We start from the raw sequence: 24,413 nt of genomic DNA on the forward strand, positions 1-24,413 counted from the left end.
CACCATTTCTAAACACATGTATTTCATTCACTGGCTTTTTTTTACATAAAGTGAATGTTGCTTACAGTTGCACATGGGAACATTTTCTACTTTTCCTGCTAATACATATATTAAACATACCAATTTATTTAGCAACGGAAATAATTAATACTACATTTTAAAACATTTTACAGCTAATTAGTGCAAAATATAAACTTAATTTAAAACAAATTGTTTCCTAAATAAAATAATTCAGTTATTCACATACAGTAAGTGCAAATGCAAACTTTCCTGTTTATATTATGCATTATTAATGGTCATAGAAAGAACTGACTTTGTCAGGTGGTCAGGATAACTTAACAAAAGCACATATTTTAAGTATATTCTTTAGCATTACAGCCATTCAACAAACCTAATTTAAGATCAAAATCACTGGTGCATATTATAAAAGCAGATTAGGAGAAATATCCCTTTTTAATGTACAAAGAGCAAAGGAGGCAGAAATGTGATTTAATCTATGGAAATAAACTTTGGTTACATAGAGTTTTCTCCCTAATTCTTGCTGAAACATGATAATGAATAGTGGAAAAGAATTGCAAGGATCCTTTGAAGCAAACAGAGGCCACCATGTGACATCTCGGGCTGGTAATAAATAATCTCATTCGTTCCAAGCAGTGCCATTATCTGAGACTGCAGATCACAGGCTTTCCTCCATGCTAAGCTTCCTTTTTGTAAGAAAAAAGCACACTTAAAAAGCGAGCTTTGTGCATGTAGCAAAAGTTCTTCCAAAACACAATTACAACCTTTAAAAATTACGTAAAACCTAATGCAGAGTAGCAATTCAGCTTTGCACTGTTATTCAAGCTATTTGTATCACATTTTGAAATACAACAAAACAATAAGGTTAAAAAATCCCAAAATACATAAAGTTGGACTTCAAAAGAAAAAAAAGGACAAAAGTAGGATGAGAGATAACACAAAAATACATAGATTTTGCACTAGGTAAATACAATCTACCCACACTTCTTTCCATAAAAATATCTCCTGCAAATGAATACAACCAAGTGTGATTTCAACCCTAACTCATAAAACACATTTTGGCTGCAGTTCCCTAACCCAGGAACAAAAGGATATGAGCTGTCTGTTGATGCTTAACTTGAACTAATGTTTCATGCAAATACAAATTAATTGCACTCAAGGCTGCAAATAGTACACTTCTTGTGTTGTTAAACTCCTGTTACTAGAAATAAACCATTATTGAAATTAAGATGATTATAGAAATGGTCGAAGTTAATTAGCAGAGATTTGTTCTTGCCAGTATGTTTCCATGGGGGGCTTGCAACATTTTTCACTTTTGAACAACGTGAACTCCTCAACATCATCTTTATCAGTTGCACATTTGAACCTTCTGCGGTGTCACACTGGAAGAACTCATGAAATAAGGTTAGATTGAGCACCACTCAGACAATAAATCTATCAAAAAATCTATAAAATGTAACATGGTCATTTAAAGCCTTAAAAGAGACTAACAGCAATGTTTCACAACATTTTCAGTTCAGTTTTACCCTAAATTTTTAAATCCATGACGAACAATAGTAATTTTAAACAGGAGAAAATAAGTGCATGCACATTATACAATATATACATCTCTTCTGATGCTATAATGTATGTCAGGATTTGCTGACATACTTTATTATATACGTACTGACTCCGTTATTCAAAAAATAGATATTTTTAGGAAGACTGCTCACTGAGTTCTTGCATTAAAAATGCCTACTGTATCATCAATATCTGAACATGTGGTGTGGTGTGAAGAAATTGTTAACAAAAGGCAGACATTAATCTAGCCACTTGACTGGAGTGAGAGAAGAGAAGCAGCACTTCACCAACCATTGCAACAAGGCACAGGCAGTGAGAGACAGGACACAGGGGCTACTGTTTCCATTCAGAGCTTTGTCTCTGATTTTCTCTTGTTTTTTCCCAACAAACCATGGTACAATGCTGCTGCACGCTCCCCTCCCCAAACCGCAGCTGTCAATACTGGGTCTATCAGTCTCTGAATGCCAAAATAGTCTAGGATCTGTCTTCCCATGAAAATCAAGTCAGTGACCTACCTCCCTGCCCCTAGTGAAGTGGATGACAGCCATAATTTTTAACTCAGCTTCTCACGTGTTGTTCACTCTCCTCATCAGCCAATACAAAGTGCATTAATTCTCTCTATGTGAGTTCACCATGAATGATTTGATTGTGGCCAATTAGACATAGTTTTTTCTTGTGGCACAGAAAAAAAAATTGGAGAATGTTAAGAAATTTTTCAACCAAAGTCTACTCCAGCCTTATGATCCAATGAAGTGGAAGAGAGGCTGTCTTTGTCTGCTTTGGCCCATCCAAAGAGTCTTGCAATAAAAAGTGCAAAGATTTTGCCAACCTTTTGTCACGCTTAAAGGGCTGGTTTAGTCAATTGCTGTCAGATCAAGAAAACAGAAAGAAAAACACTGCTGTAGCTGTTTATAAAAACACTTTCTCTCTGGCCAACTCAGAAGCCTGATACACAGAATTACACAGCTACTTTTAAAGGATTTGCATTTAAAAGATTGCATACGGGCCTGAATACAGGTCGTTTCCCTGTGACCATAGAAACATTAGAAAAGGTGGAAAATTCAGTCCACTGAACTTCAAATGACTTTATTAAAGTGTCACTAATCAGAACCAAAAGACACAGGGTTTTAGTGTTCAGGCTAATATACTGAAAAACTCTCAAAAAGCCTAATGACCTCCTAAGAGCATTACTTTGGAAAGCCTTGTTGCTGGCAAGTTAAAAAACAGAAAACCTTCATTGATCTCCTCAGAAATAAATAAAATAGCAAGATTTCTGTTGCTACAAGTTTTAGGGATCCTAGCTTGCTACAGTATGTTTCCCATAACACTTATATTAAAAGGCATATTCAAAAATGTACAGTATATACAGTGAGTTAATGGTACTGAAAAAAATTCAGAGAGTAATGATTCATATAATTTTATATTATATAATGTTAATCAAATAAAATGCAACCATGTTTGGTATCAGGCAGGGAAAAAAAAATATTCTACAAGAATACTGAAATCTCTTGGGTTCCTTAAGATGTAACAGTCCTGTGTTTGAAGCAAAGATTTTGCAGGCTTTTATCTTTTTATCACAGCCTACTTTAAAGCAGAAAATTGCTAACATTACGCCGATTAATAGGATAACAACCACAAGCATAATCCCCTACTAACAATAGTAATGGTGTGAAAAGACCCCCATGCTCTCCCTACAGCAAGCACTAAAGTGCATGAATTTTATGGTTGCTGAAAGTATATGTAATCTTCCAACAAAGGCATTTGCAATGGAATCTGTCAAAAGAGTCTCCTGATTATAAAAGATTGTATCCCTCCAGTGGTAAATCCCTAACGTTAGAGAAGCAGAATTAATTTGCATTAGATGAAACGGTTTCAGACATCTATGTCCAAATGGAACAAAGCTTCCTCTGAAATATATTCTTTATTGGGGGCCCTTAGATACCAAAGCTAAGGATTTAGTGTGCTTCTGATCTTGAAGCACAACATGTCCATAAACCCTAAAAATTGTCCTGGGATTTCAATCTGATTTGATTAGCTGTAATTGGTATGCAAATTAGCTTCATGAATAATTATTAAATTCAAATCAATTCTTTCTCTGTCTTTTAACTGAAATGTTATTTATAACAGAATAATGGTGTTTTACATTGAATTGAATAGTTTTTTTGATAATACAAAGAAATGGGGAAATAAAATATAGAACAGATATGCAAATATACAGTATAAATCATCCTTAGCCTTAACTGATACACAAGATTCTTCCAAGAACATTTGTCTCATGGTATCCCCTTCTACCATGCCCCTCTAAACGTAATTTCATCAATGCTATCGTTTGTAAATTGCACATTGACTAATGAGCAGTTCATTAATTTTTGCGAACAGCACATGTACTTAAAACTTAGTATATACCAATTTCCTTATACACAATATACTGTAGCTGAATCCTTGGTTGACTAACACCACTCTGCAGGGTGACTTAATGATCCATTTTTCAACTTTCAAGCAATAAGCAAAGCAAATGCATGGTTGGTATGTTAAAGGAACTTAGTTTTCAGTAGTTCAGGTAGGTACTGTAGCTGTGTAGACTGCAAAGGAACAAGTGAAAGGTTTATTCCATGCTGAAAAGAGAACAAAGGAAACACAATGTTTCGGCTGTGGAGCCTTCTTCGGGTGCCAGTTTTCAGTATTTTATAATGGGCTAAAATCTTTCAATAAGACAGAAAAATTAATGGAAATTAATGGAAGGTGATACAGTACATTTAAAATTGTACTGTAAAATTGTATTTGATCTCTTTACCAGATCAAAGTTCTAGAATTTGCAAAAAGGGTTTTCTGTTTTCCTTACAAACTTAGAAACTGAAATTATCATCTATTTATCATCTTTATGTATGTAATGTTTATGTGATCTGGTTGTCCCAATAGCCCAGATTGCAAGTAATTATAGTCCAAAAAATAGTTGCTGTTCTTCAACACTGGTTTTTCACTGGTCCATCTGAGTTGCTAGCTTAACTTATTACTGGCGATTAGACATTCACCACTGGGACTTGGAGAACAAGACTGAATTGAAGCAGTGGAAACATGTACTACTGTATATATGTATTTCTCTGCTGTTGCTCAATAAATACTTTGTGCCTAAATAACTTAAATAGCTAAATGACAAAATTATTAAACAGAGCATATGAAATGGTGTATTTAGACTATCAGAATGCTTTTCATACACCTTCTCATAAATTATTTTCAAATAAAGTCAGTCAGGAATTCAAGATAATGTGTGTAACAAGGGATAAATGCTCCAAAAGGGGAGAAACAATTAGTGGTGTACCTCAAGAATCTACATTATACTAGGACCATTGCTATTCCTTTTCATATCAATGTTCTAGTTTCTAGTACAGTATAGACAGCAAAATACTTAAATTTACAGATAAAACCGAAATAGGAAAATTAGTAAATACCAGTCTTGGCAGAGGAGGTTTAATGTAGACTAGTTCAGAATATTTGATGCAAAGGGTAGCAAAGACATAAAGTTCAAACACAAAATGAGAACACTGAGTTTCAGAAAGCTAATTAAGCAAAAGATTTACATGCTTATGTTGTTTAAAATAGCTAAAAGCAAAAAAAGCAAACATGCTAGGATAGATATTTAAAGCAAGGATGTTATACTACAATTGTACTATGAAGCAATAAGATCTAATTTAGAATAGTGTGTATGATGTATAAGACATTGCTGCTCTGAAACAGTCCAGAGAAGAGTAACTAGATACATTCCCAAGCTTAAAGGAATCTCTTACACTAAATGAATTGAACTTTTTTAATCTTGAAGACTGCAAGGAGACCTGATTCAAGTATTCAAAATCCTCAAAGGCTTTGACAAAGTCACTCCAATGGACTTCTTTCGAATAAACAGTGAAACATGAACCAGAAGACACAAGTGCAAAGTATGTAGGAGTCCATTTAGAACTGGGAACAGGAGGCACACAAAGGGATTTGGAGGCCTGAAACATGCTACCCAACCATGTTTATGAAGTCAATACCCTGGCGTCTTTCAACAAATGACTGGATAAGATCTACAACTAGCTGCTAGTAACCAAATGGGGTCGATAGGCTCAATGGCCTGCTCTTGTCTCTAGCCCTTTTTTGTTCTTATAGTATGTTCTCTTGAGAGTATCAATCCATAAAGTAGCTATGAACTGTATCCACTGTATTTAATGCGTAGAGTTACATATCTCTTACCTACTTTAAATTAGCACTTTTAAGTGTCTCCATTTCCTAGTTTTAAATAATCTTAAATAATTTGAAGAGAACAAAAAAATTAGTTGGAGTCTCCACCAATGTATAATATTATAATGTAATATAATGAGGTTATAGTGTAAATATTCATTAAAAGTGGCAAGACACTAAAGGATTCTTCTTTATTGAAGAATTGCCTTGCATTGCTTATGCAATGACAAAGTTGACAAAGTCAACCCAGAGGACTTTTCAAAATGTACAGTGACCCATGAATCAGAGGACAAAAAATATGAGGAAGTGCAATTAAAACTAAGAAAAAGAGGCACATCTTTTCCCAAAATGTTGTTGGAGCATGGAACAAGCTAACCTGCCAAGTGGTTGTCATTCAAGCAATGGCTGGATAAGATCTTTGGATCAATTAACTACTATGTACCAAAGATGCTTAATGGGCAGAATGGCCTCCTCGATTACGTAACTTTTCTTAGGTTCTTAGCTGAAACAAAAAAAAAATCATTTTATAAGTTTCTGTAACCTTGATGGACAATTTGTATATGATAGTAATAAACAAGTGTATTATTGGTTCATTAAAAAGCCTCAAGTTACTCACAGAACCATTTAGAATAAAAATGAGTTTTTAACTGGCATTCATAAATAAAAGAGTTAACAATTTACAATAAAATAAAATGCATGTCTAGAAATTAAAACGACCTGGTATATTCTACAACACTACTACAACTGAGTTTTACACAAAAGGTTGTCACAGGCCCCGTGGCTGTTCTGTTGTTTTGCTCTGTAAAGTATTATTGATACATTTCAGAACTCCTAACATGTTATTTAACAAAATGCCTTATTATAACACAGATTTCCCTTTTCTCTACTGGAACCCAAATATCACTGTCAAGAATTGATGCTGTACTGATGTCTTATTAAGCAATGACACATACAGTATAAAGTACAAATGAGAACTCACCACCCACTTGAGCAAAAATAAATGGTTACTAAGACAAAAAATGTTATCATCTTTAATAAAGCATTGCTTTGTTAAATTTAATACATGTAAAAGGTGTGAGACTAGCATTGAATTCATTTCACAGAAATTAACATGCTGGTTAAACATAGCAACCAATTAACAACAGCATAACATTAGCACTCAAGTACAAGTACTCCCAGTTGTTTTACTCCATCTACATATTTATTAAGAATTACGACTGTGTAATTCATTTGTTGTAGCTGTGCATTTTGAGCATTTTTTAAAATGAATGAAGCATCAAAAAGTGGAAAATATGCAACAAAAAATATATTGAATATAATATTTAGAAGAACCTCAATACAATTGGCACACAGGTCAAGTGACAGTAAATATTATTTTATGATTAGCTCCATATGGAGAATAAAATGAAGAAATCAGATTGGTTTTACTTTTACGTTGACCTTTTACATTTACTTGATAGAATTCGACAATCTAACTATATGAAATTGATAACCCTGACCTATGAAGACAAAGTTCATTCTTTAATATCTTAAACAATATGCATGGTCACAGATCTATCACTGTTTTTGTTCATGAAGCAAATTCCACCATCACCCTAGCACCCCTGGCACAATCCATAGCACCTCTTACCTCATGAGGTAATACTGTTCTTCCTTTAAGAGTATGTGTACTGTAAATATTTGTAAATAGGTACACAAGTAAACGTCCAAGAATTTGTTATACCACTTTGGGAATTCTGCCAAAAACCGAAGTAGTCATAAGACACATTTATTAATGTCAAGTCAAAAGATTTTCAAACTCTTTTTTAATTTAAATAGAATGACAATATGTTTATGTAATAGATAATTACATGTTGTAAACCAAAAATCAATTTAATACATTCTTTCCTTTAAATAATAAGGTAAACGAATAAACAGTAATGTGAGGAAGAATGGTACAAAAATAATTTCATCTTTTGAATGAATTCACAGCTGAGGCATACCTATCTGCTAGAGTAATCAAAAATGGAAAGGCTGAAAGACTGACTGCTGCTTTATGATCTAATCTGTAAGGGAGCTTGATGTGTAGTAATATCCAAATCATTATTAATGAGTCCTAAACTTGTAGGATGTCGGAAAAATAAAAGCAGCACGCAGAGATTGTGCACTGCAAGTCACACGCTCTGCTGGTTCTTGTCGCACACAGCTGGTACAGTACGTCAGTTGCCAAGGGTCCAGTGCTTAGCCTGTAAAGGAATTACTATAGGACCTGCCAAATCTTGCATGAATTCAGAACAGACTCAAATGCATTTTGTTAATTGAATTTACAGTGTATTGTAGAATGCTTCTTCAACAAATATAGAAACATTCTAAAAATGGTGATCCTTTTAACTTTCTAAGACGTTATTCTCATTCACTGTGTTTCTGTAGAACTAAAAACTTTTTTAACTACTGGACATCTTTAAACCATTAAAACTTCACTTTCAGAAAAGAGGAAATTTATGCCACACTATTTTTAATTGATTTACTTTTCACAGAACAGTATCTCAAAAAAGTGTAATTTCCTAGGAATAAAATCTAGGTTTTGAAAACCCCCGACATAGAATCATTGTTGAGAACTTAAAATTAACATTTTTGAAAAAAAGAACTTTTTAAGAGAAGCTTCTTCAGAAGACGAACAGATTCACAAACTTGCATAAATCAATACAGCAGTAAAGCACAAGAATATCTTTGCATCACAACCTTCAATACTCTTCAATACTTCCAACTCTTCAATACTTAATTCGAACCATCTGCCATCACAACACACATTTGATACTATAAAACAATCCATAATACAAAGTGCATCATTGAATTAAAACACATTTGTGAGTTTAGGAAATTGAAACATGCCTATTTTACTTTGTTGGCAGACGTAACGCCTGTCAACTGTGGAGTTGACAAGATTTTAAAATAGTAAAACATTTTTAATCTCTGAAGGTCTGGTAATGACAAAGCAACAGTGCTAAAATTGGAAGGTAAAACCTAAACAAGCAAAATAACTTCAAAGCACAGTAAAGAGTCAGTATTTATTTCAGTACATTGGCTAAGTATTAAGATGGAGAAGATGAAAGAAACAGCAGTTTTAAACTACAGTAAAAAATGGCAGTCTCTTATAACAGTATCAAACATAACTAAAGTTGTTAAATATAATCCGTAAAATAATTATTTGTTCAGATTTTTCAACTAAAATAAACTTGTTAAAATTCACACACAGCTCACCTAAAGATAAAGAAGGAAAAAAAATAGCAAATTATTTACAAAGATCTTAATGCATAAAAGGCATTCTGTTTCTCCTAATTAATCAATGTCACAACTAGCTCCAGAAAGAGTTGTATGCAATGTTAAATCCATTCACTATCCCTTTTAAAAGGTTAGGAAAATTTGATGACAAAAAAATTGTCTACCCTTACGATCTAAGAGCTTAATCCATCAAAGTATATTTAAAACATGCATACTAAAAGTATTTAAAATAGTTTAGAAAAGTATAGGTATATGTTTTGGTAAGTCATTCAATAATTAAATGTGCATAATATAATGTGTCAAAATATCTTGAAACTTGCTATAAGTTCTTACAATACTTCCACATAGTTCTTAATATTTACTGCTTCTACCATAGTCTTATCTATTAATTGATTACCCGCTTTAATAGGTCTACATAAATCATGCTGCATTATACAGTACATATTTCTGACTTATACTCCACTTATTCAGTTTTGTAAAGTATTCCTTAAAACTAAATTAAAGTTACCCCATTTTAGGAATATATTTGGTTAAAAAAATAACATAATTTTCTTTAAAATCTTCTAATGTTCATGAAACTAAAAACTTATCCAATCCAGCCACTCCCCTGTAGAAAACATATTTAAAACTAAACGTCCAGAGCTAAAAAGACAGGAACATTTCTTGTTGATGCCCTACACATGCTAAAAAACAGCCATGTACAGTACAGTACTTCATAATAGTCATTCAAATGAGAAGGAAAACTAAACGTTTAAAAATACTTCCAAATATTTCTCAAGATATCATATTTAACAATTTAATAAAAGTACCCCCAAAAAACTGGCATATAGGGCCTGTATAAAAAGCACAGGTACTCCAATCAGGGCACAGAGCTTTAAGCAACATTTATGTGTGCATTACAGTCTACCCTGTTTGCCAGATGTTTTCAATTAGAGGAAAAAACAGTCAGTGCATACCCAAATGACCAGCTATTTTTTTTCCAAAGAGGTATTTGTTAAAAAGGCTGTAAAAGAGGCATTGTTTTGATTCTAGGTCACAAAAACAATGTGCTTCACATCAAAATTGATCAAGCTGGTACAGGGACACAACAATAAATCCAGATGCTTCAGTTATTGTTTTGTTTTCATCTATCCAGCACAGATGTATATGAGCCTAATATTTCAGAAAAGAAGATTGTCTCTGGACAATGTGCCAATTCTTACACTTTAGGAAAAGCAAGTACAGTACGACCATAGATAAGAATAATCTGAACAAATCAGAAGTTGATTTAGGTATTCACAGTGGACACAGACTATGAGAGGAGAGCGGTAAAACAGTAAACTTCAAACATGACAACTTTTTCTAAAAAAACTTCAGATCTGGATATTCTAGCAAGATTTTTTTGTGCATTTCCGTTATTTTTTCTGTTCTTATTTTTCAGCATTCCTTCCATTAATTACACCCTTAATTGCAAGTGTAACAATTTCCATTACATACTGTATCTGTCCCTAACACCTCAAGAAAAGTATTTCAAAATTGTGCCTGGAACCCTGCATTTTACATGGTGCTTATATATAAATACATATATAAATTTTGTTTTTTCCTTTTAAACAGAAATGTTGGTTTAATTACGCCATTAATATGCCATTTTGAGAGTGGACTACAACAATGTATGTGCTCTTTATTTTATGTGTTTGTTTATTAGAACAAAGTGAATAAATAATCCAAACAACTGCAAATAATCTCTGGTGTTTTATGGATTACCCCAAGCAAGAAACCAAATAAATAGCGAAGCTTTGAAGACACTAAAGTCAACTTTACTGTATGTGAATGGCTTAGCGCATCTAGAACACAAACGTTAAGAGAACATTACAACTTTGGATTCAAGTGGTGAAAGCACCTGCAGCATATGAAACTGCTTTTTCACACCCTGCTGGTCATTTTGTCTATTGACCACCTGTTGGGATTATTCATGTCTCTAATTAATGGTAAACATGAAAAGAAAAATCTTTTATTACCATGTCAAGAGTTCACAGTAAAGCACACTGTGTGCCGCCCTTTTTCCCCAAGGAAATAAACACCTGTTAATGTTTAAAGACAAAATCTAAGATACTTGCCCTTTTACAGTCAGCACCCTTTCCCCCAAGGAAATAAACACCTGTTAAAGTTTCCAGAAAACATCTAAGCCACTTTCCCTTTTACAATCAGCACAGCAGCCAGAAACATTCAAGTCTGTGATGCCTGTGAGAGATGTGACTGTATTGTACACTTCACTTAATGGAAAACTCATAAAAAGATGATAACATTAACTTCCTTCTCTGGTGCCAGTCTATCTTTTCCTGACTTCATTCTTAACTTTGCAGACAAATGCAGAAGTGTCTGATGGCAATGCATGAATCCCCTTTCTTCCACTCCTACTAAATTATCTGTCTACCTCTGCAGATGAATTTGTTCTGCACTGGATCTCCTTTCTAACAGAGATATATCAACCCTAGATGCTGTCTGATATGCCTTGTACTTAAGATATATTAGGAACACTTTTTTGGTATTTAAAGAACTCCACCATTAAAATACCAAATTTAATGTGAACTTCAAATTATCATCTTGTGTACTATATGCTGGTTTTTTTTCAATTATTTCATCACATATTACACATGGGAACCTAAAATTAATCTTTCAATAGGAGGTTTTAATTTTAAACCCAGAAACAGAAACTATACACACCCAAAACCTTTATCACTCACTGAATTTTGACTTTTATACACAAGCCCCATAACATTTTTCTCGAAAGATGGGAATGAAAAGAATTGCTTATATTTATAAAGCACCTTTCGTCATGAAGGATTCCAAAGCACTCCGTATCGAAAAGGTCCTATACATCCAGCACTGATGAGCAGTACTCACCTGTGTGATACAGAGCAGCTATCAAACACCAGCAGACTCCCAGAGTGGAAATTAGCCAGGATACTATGGATACCACATTTACTCTTACTCCAAAAGTGCAATAAGATCTTTAAATGAGTGAACAAGACCTCAGCTGAAGTCTCCTCATACTAACATACATACTTTTTAAAATCTCTGTCTTGAAAGACAGAAATGGGTTCTGCAATTTAAACCGACTATGAGTAGACACCTGCGCGAAAGGAAAAATGCAAAAACTCCTGAGATGTACTCCTCACACATCTGTCCATCACTTTGTAGTACTATATAAAGTTGTCATGTTGTCATGTTAGTGTAGCTTTTGTAAATTGCTTTTTTTAAATACTAGATCCACTGATGTTCATGTAGGTTGGAACACTACTCACAAACTTTAGATGACATTTTATTCACAGTTTGGACTGGAATCATGTTAATTACAGTACATCAAATAACTAAAATCAGCTCTTTCATTCTGTGGATTTATTGATGTTGACCCTTAAAATAAACTCTCCTACTTTGAGACATTTTTCCTAGTAGCAATTTGGGATCTAGAAAAGGCCATATTTTTTAACTGTATAAGTTTTACATTCAATGGAAAAATTAAATAAACACACATGCCAGAATCCAATCACTTACTTTAAGATACATTTATTTTACAATTCTTAGACAAGTCTGGCCAATAAAGCACTGGATACCCTGGGTGTATGTACAGAGAAAGAAAGCTAACTAACTGGTAACTGATGCTGAACTCACAAAAATTACAATACTAGGTGGGTCTAGTTTAGTAATAACATTTTTGTGTAAGATTTGTGATATTTGAAGAAATTAGTCTGATTTTTGGTACACTATCCATACTAGGAAGAAATTTTTAAATGCTCCCATATACATTGTCTTTTGCTTACTTAAAAAATGTAAAGGTGCTGTTTGGTGAAAATATCTCTCTCTTTGTTTTATACAGTATATATATATTTTGGACCACTCTGTCACAGTTTGCCTTTGATTATCTACAAAAGAAAAAGAAAAACATTCCACATACTATTTACTCCAAGTCAGTATATGATGGTTCATATACTTTTGAAAGGTCTTTCCCTGACTTCTATTCTCAATGTTTCTGTATTTTACAACTTGCAGGCAAAAGGACAGGGTACATGCAGAGAGGAAAATATATGAAAACATTAAGCCAACATGCACTGACCATGTGTTCAGTAGACTAAAAATGCACTGTAAATGAAGCATGACAATCAAATTCACAGTAGAAAGCAATCTATCTCTCTAGTAAAAATAAACTTTCCACACGAATTCTTGTGCATGTGTAGTTCAGGTTACAAGCATTTATTTTCCTTAACCCCTCAGCATCCAACTCATTTAAAATTTCATACAACAACATGAACATTGGGGAAACAGGAAGGAGACTCGGAGACCGCTTCAGAGAACATGTTAGGGCTGTGAAGATTAAAGATTTCTCCAAGCCTATCGTTTCTAATTTCACCTCCGACGGCCATGATCACACTAATCTCTCCGTCTGTGTTCTCAAAGATGGTATTTCTAACTCCCAAATCAGAAAGACTACAGAAACTAACATTATCCTGCAGCTAGGATCACACCTTTCCCCTTCTTTCAACTAATGTTCTCCTAAATTCTCTCTATTTATTGTAAGTTTCATTTCACACCTCCCTTCACCTATCCTGACTTCACACTACCTGACTTGACCACTCTGTCTGTCCCCTGCTCACGCTTCCCGCTCCTCCTCTCTTCCAGCTTTTGTTCTCCTGCTACATTACCTTTGCTTACTGCCCTGTCTTTCTCACAGCTGAAGAAGGCTAACACCGCTGAAATGTTGTGTTTTCTTTCTTCTCTCTTCAGCGTGGAATAAAACCATTGCTTGTTCCTTTACTGTATGTATTGCTTAATTTCTCTAATATTTTGAGATTTTATTTATATATTACAACATAATATCAGACTTTCTAATATAGTACCCCATTTGGTAATTTCTTCTTGTCTCTTATGACATAATTTTTCTTATTATACTTATGAAAAACACTAGGAAATCAGCAAAGAAAAGTGAGGACCTTTGCCTGTTTATGTCTTGAAAATAAATTTAAACTGGAAATTGTATTTTCTGAGTAGTGGCACTCTTCTGCCAAGTTCCATTTTGGAAAGTTGGACCAGTCCTTAGGGCTCACTTAAAAATCTTCTTTGTCCTTATCAGAATAAGTGATGGGGACACTTGTACACCTTCCAAAACTGATCATCCTTTTGTGTGAATTAAAGACTCAATGAGGACTCAAGGCCAACGTGGTGTATTTTTAGTTAAAAGGTTTGGTCCTAGCAGGCAAAACACACCAAAGAATTGATCAAGTTGTGAGGTGATAGTTTATACACTTTGAAGACATAAACCGACCAAATTCAGTATTTAGCTGACTGCTCCAAAGGGACTGTCAATAATAATCATACATATTATACACTATAATAGTTATATAGTAGTTCAGGTGGGTAGCTGCATCAGCATGTGTCGGCTGCAAAGGAACAAGTAATAGGTTTATTCCATGCTGTGAAAACAGTCACCATTATCTTCATTGTCATCTGCTTGGATGCATCTTTAATCAATCTATAAGAGCTCAGTTACAGACCACCAATAAAAGAAGGAAAAATGTCTGTAGAGAAGTATTAGGAAGACAGCCTCATTGTTCTAGAGGCCTGTGTGAAACGCCTTGTTGTCTCATTTGTGAGCCAGAATGACCATCTACTCTTGGAGTAAGAAAATGTTTTAGATTGCCTTAACTTTAGGCCTCTCATATCTAATGTCTCTGTGGGAATACCAGGTTTTACCACATTATACAGTTAATTTACTAATAAAACAGATTTGAACACATGCTTTGAGCGGTAAATTTATAACACAGTTTCCTATTTGGTTACCTCTTCTTGTCTCTTATGTCATGATTTTCCTTTAGTTATACTTTCACTTTGGTTCTAATGCTATAGGTTGCACTGGAGCAAATTATGTGCAACTTCACAGAAGCTTTCTAGGAAGTGGGCTGTTGCAAAGTTCAGCTCAACTTGGAAAATAGCTGCCCTTCCTTCCTCTCCAGTAAATTAGGATTTTCCAATCCCATTTTCAAACACAATGCACATATCGTTTTTCGGTCAAACATAAAGTACAGAATATACCGAGATGGAAACTTAATGATTATTTAATTGTTGTAATTATGCATTTCTTTCAAGGCTCCTTCTTCCAGCTGACTGACGTCCTGGCTTATTTTCTTCTGTCCACTAACCTATTAAGCCACAGCACTCCCTACTTAGAATGTGAATGATATTAAATCCTATGAACTGTCTTCATGGTGACACAGGGAGACACAGACAAGGTGTCAAGGAAAGTAAACAATTATAAGACACCTTTATCTGCTGTGGCCATCTGTGTTCCACTCTATGAAGTCTAAGAATACCGCCAGGAATGTGGAAGCTCCCTTGTACCCAACACAGTCCAGCCCTGCACAAAAACAATTTTACTCCCACTTCCTTTAGTCATGTGCTGTTTTAAATCTGTCATTGAAGGAAGCTGGTAAGAAAAAACAATGAGGTCTAACAAATTTGAGATTTGGAAAAGCTAATTACCTAGAGTGCTAAAAGTACCACAGCACTGCCTTGTTGTCTGTCAGAGTTTTTAAAAAACATGTTAAGCAAAGCCTATTTGAACAACATTGTCTAAGTTTCCAAAGACAGGTAAAACAAATTCCATTGAGGCCCCTACCAACGTTTTGTGTGAAGAAAGGGAAACAAATTAAAAACTGAAACTCGAAGTGTCATATTAACTCATCAAAAATGGCAGTCCTACAGGATTTTAATCTTTTGACAGCTCAAGATACTCTAACGTCCTCAACCCTAAAAGATGAAAGAGGGAGACTTTTGGTACAGTACTTCAAAATATTTCACAAGCAACTTTCTTGTACAGGTTTCTTTGTTGTGCTTATCTCTTGGAAAAAATCACATACTTTGGACACCAAGTAAATAATTATGTCCTTTTTTATCAACCAGTACAAAACATTACCATATCTTCTGGGTTTACAGCAGAAAAATTAATTAATTGAAAAACACTTTTACTTATGTAAGTATTTTAGGCATTTTTATTGCCAGGGTCATTAATTCAGCTGTACTAGGTATTGTAAATATTGCTTCTACATTGATCAGGTATAAAATTTTGATAATGGTGCACCATATTTATCTCAGCTTTTGAAGCAATAAACCAGGTTAATCCCTTATGTTGCTAAACATTTTATTTCTTCTCCTTGTGCAAGCAAACTATAGCCTAAGCTATTATGACTTGTAGCACTAATTACTGTAATAATTGGACAAAAATGTATTTGCATAGAAATTTCGGCTCACATACATACACATTTTGCTTTTGGCGTTAATCCTTTTACATTTTTTTAAACCCTTGTTATCCAGCAAAAGAAAAAAAAAACAAAGCCTTGGATCAAGACCCATATCAGTTGTGCCTGGCAGAATCTGTACTTGATAAAGTTACACAACTAAACTCAAACAAAATAAACACTGTATCCCATGTCTTGCTTAATTTGTTTCTTATTACATAAGCATTCATTTCAGTTACAATGTACAAAAAGTTACACACTGCAATGAATAGACCGAAAATGTAAATTTAAGTCAAAGCATAATTGTAGTCGTTATAAACGAGAAGACTACAATTATTCTGAATTTAAGTTGTTACTCCATGTTCTGCATAGCTTTGCAATGTTGTATTCAAAAGTATTTTTTTTCTATTTTCTAGAGATTTAGAAACATTTAAAGATCTATTCATATGTAAACAACATGTTTTGTTATTCTGTATTGTTGTGGATCTTAATAATGTTTGATTTTTTTGAAGTGCAATTTTTTAGTTCCCGTATTGAATTTCAATTTCAGCTTTCCTAAGCTGAATTGTTAAAGTGACATGAAGCAAAAGCATCTAATTACACTCAAAGTCTTAAAAACCTAAAATGTGTCAGCTAGTTTTAAAGTGATAATGAAAAACACATTTTTCAAGGAAGCTACAGCAAAATTATTTTGGTTTCACTTAAAAAAGGAATTTATAAACTCATAACATCAAGCCTATAATAACATGAAATTTTAGCTTCCAGCTGAATTTCCAAAATGCATATATAGAGTCACATTTGTTTTTCATTTAAGGAGTGGCTGGTGTTCAGCCACCCAAACTAGGTTTAGAATTTCAGTGTTCTACTTCAGAGAACTCACTCTATCCCACAGGGAAAATTAAAAAGAAGCTTAAAAGGTGCATCATATAATGCACGTTGAATGGATAGCTTACGTTTCAGCATTAAAATATTTTTTTAAAGAATGTATTCATGGAGTCTTAAAAGGTCACACCAGTTTTATGGTCACTTATTCCCTGCAGAGCAAAGCCAGTGACACAAGAACTATGGGAGGACCACCCTGTTCCAGCAGGGATTCAAATAAAAATCCCCCATAATCTTGGTTTTCTCACTTTAAAGGATTCCGGTATCTGCCTTTAGTAACCAACACAAAATGTCTTCTGTTGGTAATAAAACTTCAGAATATGTTGGTTCACTGGAGAAGGGAAACACCATACTGATTATGCAGCAAGTCAAGACACATGTCAGAAATTAGCAGAACTACTGTAACTATTCCTTTTTATTCTTTAGGTATGTTATTCTACTACAGCCAAATGATATTTAAATTAATAACAGAGGTTAAAGCATATAATATGTGGCATTTATCTCAGTTTTTCCAAAAAATACAAAACCTTAAACATTGTTTAAGGCGGTCTTTATTTGCAAACTGAAACAATAAAATTAAGACCGCTAAACAATCTTACTTCACCTTAAAACAACTAGAAAAGGAAAAGAAAAGCAACCTAAAAAGAAAAGGAACTTAATTAACTTTGAAAATAAGGCACAATGAAGTATTTTTTTTCACTTCATGTTTTCTTAGATACTACAGTAAGAAACGTCCAGCTGGAGCCCCTGATCTCGAACACTGCGTAAACAGAGTCATAAGATAATACGATAATAAAGTTTCAAAAACATTTTTAAAAAAAGAAGCATTTTCTACAGTTTCATATTACCTTAAAGTAAATTCAACATCCTAAGGCTTTTTTCAGTGACCTCTTTTTAAAAGCTAGTTCCCTCTCAACTCAATTTTAATGTTAATAAACCATGTCCAGATACTTACCTCAGCTCTCTGTGTCCTGGGTAGACTGGCATCTGCCTCCATGGCGTACACATCCACCAGGTAGAGGTCAGAGCCCTGCTCTCTGTCCAGTTCAGCAGCAGTTTGGATGACTCCAGTATGGCGCCCTATGGTGAATACCCGACCCACAGGCTTTCCGCCACAGCGCACTGACACAATGTAAAATTCCACCTTGGTCTCAGAGCCTCTAGGACTTGAGGCATCCAGAGATATCACATCAGTACCAGGGGGCTGCCCTTCTTTTAGTATTGTTATGTATTTTGGCTGTGAAAACACCGGCCCATCGGAACCTTGGAGAATGATGGTGAGGTCTGTCTTAGCTGTTTTTCTTTCTGTCCCATGGTCAGTGGCTGACACGGTGAGGCTGTAAATAAGTTTAGATGGTACCAAAGGCGAAGCCACTCTGATGTCCCCACTGTAGCGGTCCATTATAAAAGTGTTGGAGTCCCCTTTCAACAATTCATATTCTACTTCTCCGTTTGCCCCTTCATCTGGATCAAAGGCCACAACTGTCGTTAGGATAGAGCCAATTACAATTGTGGATTCGGCAACAAGAGCATTTTGAGAAATAAAAGTTGGGACATTATCATTGAGATCTGTTACCCAAATAGTCACATTTTTTAATGCAAAGCGTCTGAATTCAACTGGGACAGCTTGATCGGTTGCTTTGACTGTTAGTTCAAAGAGATTGGAAAACTCTCTGTCTATGTCTTTGTTTGTATATATTGTCCCAGTAATGGGATCGATGGTAAAATGGTTTCCCCTAGGAGTCTGTTGAATGATAGAGTATTCCAGCTTTCCATTAATGTCCGCATCTGTGTCATGAGCTGTCACAGTCATTACTGAGGTAGCAACAGGCAAGTTTTCTGGAATGGATTTAAAAACGTCACCAGGAGTGAAACTTGGTGGATTATCATTGAAATCTCTTACATGTATGATTACTGGAATAGATGATGACCTTGGAGGTCTCCCATTGTCCTTAGCTGTGATGTTTAGTTTATATAGGGACTGCGTCTCAAAATCCAGCTTTTTTACAAGGAAAATGCTTCCAGTGTTGGGGCTGATACTGAATGTCCCATGATTGTTGGTTGCAGTAATGCTGTAAGTTATTTCAGCGTTGTCTCCTGAATCAGAATCCGTGGCAGTTACAGATACCACTAACTCTCCTATTCTCATATTTTCCAGAACATCGACAGTCAAAACAGACTTGGGGAATGAAGGAGAGTTGTCATTTTCATCCAGGACATTGATGCTCAGCATACAAGATGAAGAAAGTGGCACATTTCCAGAATCCACAGCTAATATTTTTAGGGAGTAAGACGCTGTGGCTTCATAATCCAGTTTACCTACTAGTGTAACTTGACCTGAGCTGCTGTCAATTGCAAACTTTTTTTCTTCATTCCCCCCCTTAATATGATAGTGTATAAGCCCATTTTCACTTTCATCCACATCTGAGGCAGACACTCTAAGCACCTGTGTCATATTTTGGGCGGACTCAGAAATAGATGCTTGGTAAATGTCTTTGGTAAATTTGGGTGTGTTATCATTAATATCTCTGATATAAACCTGAACTTTAGCCTGGTCTTTCAGCGGCTTGGGCAATCCTTGATCTGAAGATATGACTGTAAAGCTGAACATTGCAGCACCTCTCTGCCTCATTAACAGTTCCCTGTCAAACTGCTGTGTGCTTGTTAGCTCCCCAGTTATAGTGTTTAACTCAAAATTTGGCTGAGGTATTTCAAAGACATACCTAACTTCACTGTTTGGCCCAAAATCTTTATCTTCAGCAAATACCTGGCCAACAAAAGACCCTCTCTTCTGCTCTTCTTCAAAGTAAAATACATAATTTGTACTGTTAAATAGTGGTCGATTGTCATTCACATCTTCCAAAATCACAGTTACATTAACTGTAGCACTTAGGGGCTCCACAGCCCTATCTGTTGCAACCACTACCAAGTGATATCTGTCTTGTACTTCTCTGTCTAATTCTGCTTTGATGTACAGCTGCCCATCAGGAAAAATGCCAAAGGCATCTCTAATATTTCCTCCAATTATGTCATAAAATATTTCCCCATTTAAACCTGAGTCTTTGTCAGTAGCTTCTACTTTAAAAAATCTACTGTTTACAGGCTCAGACTCAGAAATAGTGACTTCATATGAAAGCTGATCAAACACAGGTGCGTTATCATTGACATCATACACACTAACCGTTAAAATTAAGCTGGCCGTGCGCTGAGGAACCCCCATATCAGATGCCAAGACCTCTATTTGATATGTGCTTGTTGTTATTTCCAGGGGCCCAGTTAAAGTAATAAGTCCATGCTTTTCATTGATATGAAAAAAGCCTTTTGGGTTTTGTCTCAGGCTATATAGCACCATGCCATTTGTGCCTTCATCAGGATCCACTGCCTTGGCTTGAAATATATGATGCCCTGTTCCCCAGTTTTCAACAGCATTTATGTGTTCGACAGAGAGAGGGAAACGGGGTGCATTGTCATTTAAATCCTTTACAGTAATATTAACAAGAGCATCCCCTGTCACTTCTCCCCCTCTTGCAATTACTTTAAGCTGATAAAATGCTTGCTCTTCTCTATCTATCAGACTGGATGCAGTGATTTGACCCGTGGCACTGTTAATAACAAAGAGCCCTCTTTGGTCTCCAGATGCGATTAAATAGGTAATGTTGGTGTTCAGGTCAAGTGTGGAAGCAGACACAGTGCCGATAATGGAGCCTATTTTGACATTTTCAAAAATAACAAAACTGTAGACACTCTGGCTAAAAGAAGGGGGGTTGTCTTGAGTATCTATAACAGTGATTGTGACAATCGCCTGAGTGTGAGAGCGAAGGTTCCCACCATCAGCTGCTGTCACCTGGAGCTGGTATGTTGTCTTTTCCTCCCTGTCTAGGGAAACCAGTGTAGAGATTACACCAGTATTACTATTTATGTGAAATTTAAAAGTGTCTCCTGCTGTGATAATATATCTCACTGTTCCATTGTTTCTCAAATCAGGATCTGTAGCTGACACAGTGGTGACATAAGAGGCAGGTGGTTCATTTTCCTTAATGTTAGCAAAATATTGGACTGGGTAGAAAACAGGGCTATTATCATTTATATCTTTCAGTGTTATGTTTACTTTAGTTACTGAATGAAGTGGAGGACTGCCCGAGTCTATTGCCTGGATGAATAACAGGTATTTTTCTTTCTCTTCCCTGTCTAACTCTGTAGCTGTGCTTAATCTTCCAGAAACTGTATCCAGACGAAACAAATCCTGGATATGGGGTGGAGTTTCAGCATCAAACAAGAAGTGTATGGTTCCATTCGCTCCTAGATCCTCATCAGTAGCTGACAGCACTAATAGCTCAGTGCCTGCTGGAGAATGCTCTACTATAGAGACATGATAAGAACTCTGTGTAAAGCTAGGAACCTGATCATTAACATCAGTAATGTTCACTATCAATTTTGCATATGAAATCTTGGGCTGAACCCCTTGATCTTTGGCACTAATGTTCAGGACAACTGCAGATGCAATTTCCCTGTCTAGCAGAGCAGAACTGGTCACCAAACCACTATTTTCACTGATGGCAAACCAACCTAAACTGTTTCCAGACACTATCGAGTACCGCAGGTTGGCATTTTGCCCAGAGTCACCATCTGTTGCTGAAACCCCTTTAATGTAGCTGCCTTTTGGTATGTCTTCACTGATGTCAACTCTGTACAAACTCTCCTGGAAAATGGGGGGGTGATCGTTAATATCATTCACATAAATCACCAAGCTAGCAAAAGAGGACCTGGCCACAGGTCTGCCATTGTCAGATACAGAGACGGTGAGGTTATAGGAAGAAATGCGCTCCCTGTCCAAAACACTAGCTACTTTGATTAAGCTCAGATGTGGAACTAGGGAACTGTGAACCTCAAAGTGTCTTTGTTCGTTTCCACCTAAAATTGAAACTGAAATATTCCCATTGGCTGAAGGTGAATCTGCGTCTGAGACAGTTAATAAAGCGACTACTGTGCCAATCTGAGCATTTTCATCAACAGAAGCAAACTTGGAACTAGTAGGAAAATATCTGAATTTTACCACTGGATCATTATCATTAACATCCAGAAGTTTAATGGTTGCCTCTGACCTACCTGAAAGGGAAGGTACTCCATTGTCAACTGCATGAATTGTTAAGGAGTACTCCTTTTTGCTTTCATAATCCAGCGGTTCTTTTATTGTAATGGTGCCTGCTTTAGGGTCAATTTGGAAAGGTGTTCCCTCATCCAGAAAATATCTGATATCTCCGTTTGCCCCCTCGTCCAGGTCTTTAGCGGTTATTTGCAAAACACTTGAACCAATTGCAGCATTTTCAAAAACGCTCGTTTGATAATGATTTTCGTCAAAGGTGGGCGGGTTGTCATTAATATCTTGTATCGTTACATTTACTTGCAGGTAACCAAATCGTTTAGGTTCGCCTTTGTCCTCAACTTCAACCAAGAGTTGGTAAAAGGGTGTGGATTCCCTGTCTAAGCCTCCAGTTGAAACCAAATGCAAGAATGCCCCTTCTCCACTTGGATTGACTGTAATATCCAAACGAAATTTCCCTTTTTCATTACCATCAACTATTCTGTAGGTTGTATGATCTACTCCGTTACTTCCAATGTCGGCATCAGTAGCGGTGTCGAGTATCACCTGCCTGCCACTGCTGGCATCTTCCTTGAAAGATACAACAATCGACGGATCAGGAAACACTGGAGAGTTGTCGTTTATATCCAGTACAACAATCCTGACTTCGGTAGGATAAGTGGGTTGACTAGACAAGACCACTATATTAATTGCGTTGCTTCGTAACATTTCTCTGTCAATCACTGATGTGGTGTAAATGACACCCGTGGTACCGTTAATTGCAAACAGTTCGTGGTGTTCGCTAAATCGATAAGTGAAACTCGGTTTAGTTTGTATAGTACCCACATAGGTGCCAATGGGCTGCTCTTCCAGTACCTGAAACTCCTGACGAACTTGACTGGATGCGGCATCCCTCCAAAAAGTCCACAATATTAAAATAACCAAGCAAAGTCTGTTTAAACTCCTACCTGAAAACGCCATGGTTAAAATCCCAGTCCACCTTTCCAGGGCAGCGTCTTTGCTTATAATGCATCAACTTTGATTAAAATTACAAACAGTAAAGCGCAATATTCATATTGGCAGTGCAATAGATGTGTATGACGTTTTTTCGGCGCAGGTAAAACTTGAATCGTTTTCTTCGTTATCTTCTTTAAAGTATTCCTTACGTTTTCTATTCTTTTCACAAAAGAAGAAAAAGTCCAACAGTGGATTCAGGAATTACCAGGTAGCATTGCAAAGAAGGTCCTTGCGTGTCAACTTTGAGAAAGTTCCATAACAGTCCTCCATATATTTTTTCTCATCATTTAGCTGATTTCATGTTTTCTGGAAGTTCCATTCTACACAGCAAACAGCATAACACAATAAAATCTGAAACTATAGTTTTTTTTCCGCTATACGCATAAATCTCTATAAAACTCAGACTGTGAAAGGAGAATAATTGTTACTGCACGCTTCAAACTGGGTAAAGCAACTCTCAAGTTTTCACTGTTCTTGGATCAATGAGTACGGTCTTTCAGTACTATAACGGAGCAAAAACTTCAGTCATTTAGGCATAGGTCCTCAGCAACTCACCCCAACAAAGCCGAAGTTTGAAATGTCCCACCTACTAGTCTATCTATTGGTCTGCTGCGTACGTTCCTGCCCCTGAGAGTGCTTCGGAGGCCAAGCCTCCTCCAGTGGATTGTTGTTTGCCGTGTCAGTCGAAACAAGCGACAGGCACTTATGAGGTGAGTGAGGAGGAGATGGTTTTGGCTACAGGACCGTTAGGCTGTTACAATAATAACTCAAAGGGGATTAAGAGGCTTGTCTTGGAATGCTATATGGTCAAGTTTATTAACTGTTTCATAGTTACGAAAAGCTCCCAAATTAAATTACTGAAGTCCTATAGGTAGTTTGATTTGTTTCAGCGTTTAGATTTCCGACTGTCAGTAGACGTTATGTAATGGATGTTGATGGAAAAAGAGTGAAAAAACTGTTCCATATACGAGTGCTTCTTTATTATGGAAATGTTGAGTTACTTTAAGGTTGAGTTACCTGATTTTAGGTGAAGCGTTCTGAAATAGTACATCTACTGTCAATGATTACACTCCTAATGTCAGAACATATTTTAAAAGTATTTCTGAATCGTT

General features: G+C 35.8%; 1 protein-coding gene across 1 annotated transcript in view; it reads right to left on the reverse strand.

Moving 5' to 3' along the window:
* The window catches only part of fat4 (FAT atypical cadherin 4), a 98,526-nt gene extending 74,679 nt beyond the window's left edge, over window positions 1-23,847 (reverse strand). The window contains exon 1 of the mRNA XM_006629160.3: window positions 18,160-23,847. Coding sequence (XP_006629223.2) covers window positions 18,160-23,265 — 5,106 coding nt within the window. The 5' untranslated portion in view covers window positions 23,266-23,847. The remainder of the gene's footprint in view (window positions 1-18,159) is intronic.
* Window positions 23,848-24,413: the final 566 nt, after the last annotated feature.

This window comes from Lepisosteus oculatus, chromosome 1 (assembly GCF_040954835.1).
Source record: "Lepisosteus oculatus isolate fLepOcu1 chromosome 1, fLepOcu1.hap2, whole genome shotgun sequence".
NCBI lineage: Eukaryota > Metazoa > Chordata > Actinopteri > Semionotiformes > Lepisosteidae > Lepisosteus > Lepisosteus oculatus.